General features: G+C 40.4%; 1 protein-coding gene across 1 annotated transcript in view; it reads right to left on the bottom strand.

Annotated features, from left to right (window-relative positions):
• Nucleotides 1-1602: 1602 nt before the first annotated feature.
• ntsr1 (neurotensin receptor 1 (high affinity)) overlaps nt 1603-8900 on the bottom strand; it is a 109788-nt gene continuing 102490 nt past the window's right edge. Inside the window, exon 4 of the mRNA XM_049580348.1 lies at nt 1603-8539. Coding sequence (XP_049436305.1) covers nt 8284-8539 — 256 coding nt within the window. The 3' untranslated portion in view covers nt 1603-8283. The remainder of the gene's footprint in view (nt 8540-8900) is intronic.

The following is an 8900-nucleotide window of genomic DNA, read 5'->3' as shown; positions in this document are numbered from 1 at the left end:
TTATTAGTTTTTAAATGTCTTAACGGGCCGTTTCCATTTATCTGACCTGCTTTTACCATATCAACCCTTGCGGACCCTGAGGTCCTCCGGCACCGGCCTTTTAACCATACCACAAGTTAGGACTAAAACACACGGGGAGGCGGCATTTAGTTATTATGGCCTCCGATTGTGGAACAGCCTGTCGGAGAACCTCAGAGCTGCAGAGACTGTTGATGTTTTTAAAAAGAGGCTCCAGACTCATCTTTTTAATCAGGCTTTGAACTGATCTCTTTATTTATCTATTTTAAATTCCTTTTATCAGGCTTTTAACCGATTTATCTATTTGTTTATTTTTAAATGCTCTTACCCTGCCTCTTTTTACGTTCTTATCTCATTTAATCTTTATCTTTTGTTATTTTAGTTATAGGTTTTAGTTTTGATGCATTTTATGTCTCTGTTTTAGATCATTCTTATCAAGCTATTAACTTAATTTTATGAGCTAAATAGCTTTTTGTTTATTTGGTTCATTTTATACCTTTTATCCTATCTTACTGTTTTAGTCCCTCAGTTTTTAGCTCCAGTGTTTCCTATTGGGGGCCTACCACACTCAGAGTTGTTCCTGGTCTACCGATGGGGGTGCCATCCCGTGGACAGCTCTGACCTGGGTGGCTGAAGGGCACTGCACCTCAGTGTGGAGCCTCCTGTCTGCCCGGGTCGGGGAGGCCTCTATGGCGGCGCTCCCTGTGGCCGTGGACTGTGGGCCCTCTCAGTGTGGACGGCCCCCAGAGGTGGCTTTTTCCTTGCCTCGGGTCTTAGTGCTCGGCCATGTCTCTTTAGTGATAGCTAGTGTGTGTGGGTGTGAGCTTGTGTGTGTGTGTGTGTGTGTGTGTGTGTGTGTGTGTGTGTGTGTGTGTGCGTATGTGTATATTTATGTATTTCTATGTGGGGTGGAAGCGTTGGGTTTTCTCTTTTCTCTTTTCTTTTTTGTTTTCTGTTTTGGTTCTTTGTTGTTTTTAACCTCTGTGAGGCACTTTGTGTTACTGTTGTATGAAATGTGCCATATAAATACATAAATGAAATAATAAAAAAACAACTAGACTTTGATCCATATTTTTAGTCTGTGGTTTTGTCGGCCAGGCTGCTGTAAATCCAAACAAACAACAGCCATATAAATTGATATTTACTGTATGCTCTGTTATGGAGTTTAATTCCCTACTCCACAGAGAGAACATGGTAATGTCCCATGTTACTGCTCAATTATCATCTTAAGTTAGACATATGGCTTGTTTGATAATGCAGCAGCCCTCTGTGCCTACATACATGTGCTTCGAGTGACATTTCTTTTTTCAAGCCGACAGCTGTTAATTGTCATGAGTATGCTTTAGAAAAGGTCAAACACCGCTAAGTGGTGTGTACGTGTATGTGTGTGTGTGTGTGTGTGTGTGTGTGTGTGTGTGTGTGTGTGTGTGTGTGTGTGCACGTGTGTGTGTTTGTGGGTGTGTCTGCACTTCTCATTGCGTATCCTAGCATACCCGTGAGAGAGCCTGTGTAGCAGGAATAAGACAGAGGGGAGACATACTGTAAGCAGCAAAGCCAGTGCATGAGTATATCTTCATCCCTTTATTATTTATTTTTAAAATGAAATGTAATAACATTCTGTTAGAGAAACATGGCATATACATTAAAATGGAACCATCAGTTGAAAGAAGCAAAACATTTCTTTGATTTAAATACAATAAACACTGGGCCAAGACATATTCAGATTATAATCTATTTATAGGTCTGTGCAGAAAAGTACAGAAAACGTATCTAAATAGTTCGCAAAATTAAAGGGCTATACAGTTTTTTTTAATATATTTCATTCAGTATGTCTGGTGGATCTTTGGGTTAGGGAATCTGATGTTTGGCTGAAATAAGTTTTATATGAAACATAGAAAGTGACTAAAGCCTCCACAGAGTCAACAAGAACACAGATACTTTACAGGAACACAGAGTCATATCAACCAATACAAAGCACAGCTAATAACTGTCACCAATATTATTATTACCAATAATAATAAAGTACTTTATATTAAACAAACAACCATGGCATAATAAAAATAATACACAGAGGTTGAGCTTTCTTATACTGCTGTGTTATGCAGCAGTGCTTTTACAGTACAGCAGTCCCGGGGATCATTGTAGTTTTAGTTGGCAAACGTAGGTGTAATGCATTAAAGAGGTACATACTGAGTACACAGAAGTGATGACCATTATATGGAAATAAATAACAGTTCTTTTTTTCTAGCATTCCGATATTCATATACCATGTTCAGTTGTACAAATGTTTTTATCAACTAAAATGTGCACCATACCTCTGTGGCCTAGTGCCTTTTCAGCTATATTTTGCTGAACCTCTATAGCAGTGGCTAGTCCTGAGTCTCTCTAGCTAGTGTAGCTATGGATTCCAAGTACATATTCATTTATTTTCACTGTCCTGATGCTGCAAAGTTAAAGCACTAGATAATTCTAAATAGCCCACTGCAGAGCAGCCACCTTGTGGTTAAACATCATGAATGGTCATTAAGACCTGTTAGTGATGTTGAAAGGATAATTTAGACTTAATAGACTAAATTACCTTCATTGTAACACTGTCATGTCATGCCTTTGGACTCAAAAAGACTTCCTATTGTCTCATGTGCCAAGAGATGTCTTTAAATCAGTGATACTTTTTTTTTCACAACCCTCACAGAACAACTTGTTTCACTACTGGGAATTAATCCATTTGTCTGATAACATTGTGAAGGTCAGGAGGAGCTGCAAGATTGAATCGTTTTATTCCTTTAATTCAAGTCAGCGGAGCGCTACACTGGAAGTTGCCATCTTGACCGATGGAAGTTTCTACTGAGCCTTCTGCATTGGCCACACAATGTGGAAGCAGCACTGATCATGCACGTAATTTTGTACACGGCAGTTGAACTTTTTTGGCTTTGTGCATCACTGAGCAAATTTAATAGGGATGAACGGGGCCCAACCTTCAATATGGTATCCACTTCTCTTTATACACCCATGGGAAAAAGAGGCGAAGTCCATTTGATGCTCAAGCAGTATTAATATAACTATAAGATGCTTCGTGCATAACCTGAAACTGTCACAGATATCAAAGTGAAGAAATTCTAGGCAGCGGACCCCTAACTATACCTATTTTGGGAGGACAGAACATAACAACTGTAGTGGCCAACACCCAAAGACATACCAATGAAGCATGTTGTTGCTAGCCAGCCAATGAATAATTTCAGCTCTGTGCGACTAAAGTTGCAGATCGATTGATGGGTGGATGTCATGATATTATTAGTTGAAATTGGTTGGTACTAGCTTACATAAGCACATGTCATATTAAAAAAAAATTAAAAACATGATTGAATTTTGATATGAAGAAATTTTACTTTGTATTTTTTTAGGCATACATTGTTGAATAGGTGAAAAATATGGATGTGGATGTGATGTAAAGCGTTAAAAGGCATTTTAATTTTTTCTAATTTCAGCTTTAATGACTTTGGTGACCCCTCACTTTTCCATACTAAGTGCTACCATAGGGTTTACATTTGTCTTTGTGTGTGAATGCTTGAGTGTGTGTGTGTGTGTGTGTGTGTGTGTGTGTGTGTGTGTGTGTGTGTGTGTGTGTGTGTGTGTGTGTGTGTGAAAAATTTCTCAGCAGCTATTGGATGGATTCTCGTTCCCCGGTTAATTACTAAATACTTTCAAATGAAATGACATTTCTATCAGCCTCTGTTGCTCTGTTGTGTTAAGTGCTAATTAGCAAATGTCGGCATGCTAAATTGGCAAACTGCTTAGCATTAACATGTTTGCAGTGTCACTGTAAGAATGTTAGCATGCTGATGTTAACTTTGAACTCAGAGTACGTCTGTGCCTGTGTGCAGCCCAGGCCCCCAGGAAAGCAGCTCAGCCTTGCTTCCAATTATTCCCAGGGGGCCAGTCATGGCTTTGTAGTGGAAAAATTCTCCATGGCCCTAAAAACATTTCCCATAGACCACCTTTATATAAAATTTGTCTGTAAAACGCTTTACAGGATACCGCAAAATGCATAAAAGGGCAATAATTCTATTAAGAAAGATAAAGGTTTTATATTTGTAAAACTTTCCATACGCTGAAAAAAATGATTGAAATCTGTGATGTCATCACATTGTGAAGTCTGTGAGCAAAGCAGGAATTCATGGGCAGAGCCAGTAGGACAAATAGTACTGCGCACATGCAGCGGCCGCATACTGTGGAAGTAAACCTGAGGGCTAGACATTTTTTTTTTTTGGCATATGTGGCAGGGGCACATCGCCATTGGATTAGATAGGCGCCACCTTGGGATCTTGTATCTAGTTATTGTTATAAATCTATGCTACAGCCTCACAGAGCTGCCTGCATTGTTGTAGAGTCTTTAATGATGACAAGACTGCTACATTGGTTCTACTCATTCATGGGATTTTGTGAACACTCAATACATCATTTCAACCGTTGGTTTTTACCTGGCAAACATAAAAACAAGATGCAAGATTAAAAAAAGAAAAAAGGAAAGAAGGACTTCAGTAACATAAACAGTGCAGACATCAAATGATTGGGCTGCTGCGACCTTGTAATTACTAGAGCCGTTTATAATGAAATCAATTGATCTCCATTTTGTAGTAAACTGAAATCAGGCTGGGCTCCCTCATCAGCTGAAAAGAACCTCTTGTGAATAAAATGGTCCAGCGTTGCTGATTTAATGAGCCTACTTGTTTATATTACAGCAAAAAACAGAATCTGATTTCCTCAGAAGCACATTCACAAGTGCTATCATTTGTAAGTCGTGTACTTCATGGGGAACATACAAGTACCTGCATGGAGACAGCATTGCCCTCATACTCTACACACTGTAAACACCTATGCCTCAGAATAATGACAAGACAAGCACCAAGTCACTGGCTGTCCATTAATTTTCTACAGAGGAAAACTTGGCAGATTTCAACTAATATGATTACAATGACCCATTAAAACAGCTTCTCACTCAGGGTCCTGTATCAAATGTGGATTTACTCAATAAATTACTCAACAATAATTGTATTCCCTGTTCTTTCTGAAATGTCTGGACATTTCAGCAAAATTCTTGATTACATCCAGTGACAGTGCTTTTTAGCTTCTTTGCTAATGTTTTTAGAATTCTGAGGTTATGGCAAATGAACTCTGGTTGAGGTATGGTTAATGTTAAGGCGAAGGTCTGCTTCTAAAATGAGAGCCTGTCGGATTTCTTGATAATATATAAATCATGCCCCAACCCCTTCACCTTGCTTTAAAGGGATAGTGCACCCAAAAATGAAAATTCAGCCATTATCTACTCACCCATATACTGAGGGAGGCTCAGGTGAAGTTTAAGAGTCCTCACATCCCTTGCAAAGATCCAAGGGGAGAGGGGGTAGCAGCACAACTGCACACCTAATGGCTGATGGCGACCCAGATTAAAACGTCCAAGAGCACATAATTGAAAACACAAAATACCTCCATATTGCTCTTCCGTAGTGATCCAAGTGTCCTGAAGTCCCGACATAAAAAGTTGTTTTAGCCTCACTATAGCCTGTAGCTCTGACTGCCTCTCTGTACACTGAGCTGACATGTGTGCGCTTGCGCGAGACCGTGAGACCTGGGCACCGCCTTCATGTGTGTTCACATGCTTTCGCTGGTCTCGCACGCAAGCACGCACACGTTAGCGCGCGCACGTTAGCACGGTCCACAGAGGTCAAGGTCATGGTCATGGTGACCTTGACCTTAGACCAACATAACCTAATCAGTTTATCCTCGACTCAAAGTAGACGTTTGTGCCAAATTTGAAAAAAAAAATAAATAAAATCCCTCAGGGAGTTCTTGAGATGTCACCTTCATGAGAATAAGATAGACAAGGTCACAGTGACCTTGACGTTTGACCTCTGTAACCTAATCAGTTCAAGTCAAAGTGGATATTTGTGTTAAATTTGAAAAATTTGCCTCATGATACCTTGGGATACTGCATTCACGGGATATACCCAAATACATAATGACTCCAGCCATGGATATTCCCAGCATGGAGGCATAAGAATGGCCAACATTAACTGCAGGTCTGTAAGCACCTTGACCTCCACCTCCTTTCTGCCATGCTACATAAAGGGCACACTACTTCTCACATTGGCACTGAACATTAAGGTGCAGAATTTTTTAGGGATATTGGTTAAGTGCACTGGGCTAGTAATAACCATTCTGGTTAAAAGAGTGGCCCCTTGCACAAGCTCAATTTTCTGGCTTTTCAAAATGCTGTTGCTGAATCATGGATAAATGATGGCAATGGCGATTTTCTAATCCCCCACAGCACTTCTTGAGTGCCATAATGACAGAGAGTCCAGATTGTTTCACATCTTGGTTTTGCTCTTAAAGAAAATGTTTGAGTCCCCTGATCTGTTCCTGCCTCCGACTGCTCAAGCAACAGCTGGTGGGAGATATTAGCGTGGGTGCTCTGTAACTGTTGAAGTGCTCCTTTTCTGCTCCCACATGCGACACTATGTTCCAGGTAAGCATACTTGTGTCTTTGCATTAATTAATTTCTAACGAGTCCACATGGTCACTTATGTACAAATACTTCAAAGAGTCACTTACAGCCACTTGTCCTCTGTCTACACACTTAATTCACATTTTTTAATGAATGCAGAAAACAGTTACCAGAAGTAATCATAATCTTTGTATGCAATATTTTCAATTTCATTCACATTCTTATTTCAGAGTCTAGGGATCTATTATCAACTGTACTCACCCTATGTTCAAAAAAGTTTTTACTTAAACTACTTTTACAAAAATCACCAAGTATATAAATTGGGTTTCAAAATGCTGAAAAAATAACCAGTATTCTGTGCTCTAAGATGCAGGCTGAGCTGACAAACGAGCTGCTGCAAAGTGACAGCTAACTCAGTAGCACGGTCTATAGTGGCACATCACTTCTGTGTGGAGTTTGCATGTTCTCCCCACATCAGGGTAGGTTTAATCTGGGTACTCCAGCTTCCTCCCACAGTCCAAAGACATGCAGGCTTGGTTAACTGGTGACTCTAAATTGCCTGTATGTGTGAACGTGAGCATGAATGGTTGTCCTTCTCTATGTGTCAGCCCTTTGATAGTCTGGCGACATGTCCAGGGCATACCCTGCATCTCGCCCAGTGTCAGCTTGGATAGGCCCTAGCACTCTCGCGACCCCTAACAGGACAAAGGATTATGGAAAATGAATGAATGAATGAATGAATGAATGAACGAACGAACACACCCACAGCAGTAAGCAGTAACGGCAGGGCTGGTTCACCGATTTGAGCTAAAAGACTGAAAGTTATGTTAGTGACGGCTATCTGGCTTGTGTTGCCCTTAACAGACTTGCCAATTGTGTATTTGTTAGACTCAAAGAGTTAATAGAGCTTACTGAATGTAGCAAACGTGTCACTCACACACAGGGACTGAAGGAGATGACACTGCTGCTATGTGCTCAATTTTCTAACAAGTATAATGTATCTAGAAAGAAATCAGTGATTTTGCTTCACCTGGACTCTGATGCTGCTTGGAACAAAGCAAGGCAAGAGAAGATAGTGGTAATGATGCAAGACTCTTCCCTCTTGTCAATGCAACTTAGATTCAGGAAAGAGAAATACCAACTCTCTGCCCCTTTTTTTCTAACATCAAAGCCAGTTTATCGTCAGATCCTCACCAAAAATAGCACAATGGAGGGTTACATCAGAACTTTTGTTGGGGTGAAAGTATTGCCAGAGGTCATTTGTTGTAGAGAAAGTACTTTCAAGAGGTTGATTTTTAAAAAACACTGAAACAGTAGAGCCATGAACACTGTACAAACACCAAGCAAGTGTGAATGATGGGTCCATTAAAAACATGTACATAGAAATATACTGTACAAAACATTTACATATCAGTTTCCATTTTAAGAGATGCTTTATCACTGTTTGTCCATCCTTTTCACCTTTTTTTTCTTTCATCGACCAATCTTTTTTTCTTTTTTTTTAATCCCACAAACTCATGTTAAATGAATAAAGACACAACACACAAACACATAATACAGTGTGCATCTAAAATTAGATCACAGTGGTTTCAGAGTGGGTACTTGACCCCACATGACAATGATGGTGATCCCAGTGCTGGCTTAACCTGTGCCAACAGTCTCCAAACCAGTTCCAGAATTTCCTCTATGAAGCCGGTGGAGAAATCACAAGGTGGCTGCAGATGGGTTTATAGTATCAGAAAGTGTATTCCATTGCGGTTCAATCAGTATACCGTCTCTTTGATGATGTTGGTGGAGAGGGTATGGTTACTGGAGATGCTGATGGAGTGGCGGGTTAGGGGGTGGGGGTGCCTCCTGGGTGTATGGCGGCAGGGCACGCAGAAGTAGCGCAGCGTGGAGAAGAAGATCTGGCGGTAGGTGGCCGACACCAGGTTGTAGAGGATTGGATTGATAGCTGAACTGACGTAAAACAGGACGTTTGTCAGCATGTAGAAATAGTGGTAGAAGTCATACAAGTTACTGTGAGAAAACAGAAGACAGAGATCAATATAAATAGGCAGCATATGTAACATCAATGCATCATTTTCAAATTATACACTTAGAGATACATGCACATATGTATACATACTGCCAGCACATTCTCATCCCCAGGTTGACAAATATTGACACTTTGTCAGTATCCCTCCCTAGTAACCCTCGGCGATTGATATCGATGGCAAAGGCACCCTTTAGCATTTTTATGAGATGCACCAGAGTTTAAACTGACGGTGTAAACCCATCCGCAGCAATATCTGACGCTGAGAACAACTGATGTACTATAAAAAGCAAGAAAGTCTTTGTAGGGTGGGAGGAAGAAGAGGTGGACGTATCAAACAAAACA

The sequence above is a fragment of the Epinephelus fuscoguttatus genome, linkage group LG7 (genome assembly GCF_011397635.1).
Source record: "Epinephelus fuscoguttatus linkage group LG7, E.fuscoguttatus.final_Chr_v1".
Classification (NCBI taxonomy): Eukaryota; Metazoa; Chordata; class Actinopteri; order Perciformes; family Serranidae; genus Epinephelus; species Epinephelus fuscoguttatus.
This window is presented reverse-complemented; position numbering and strand designations above follow the sequence as displayed.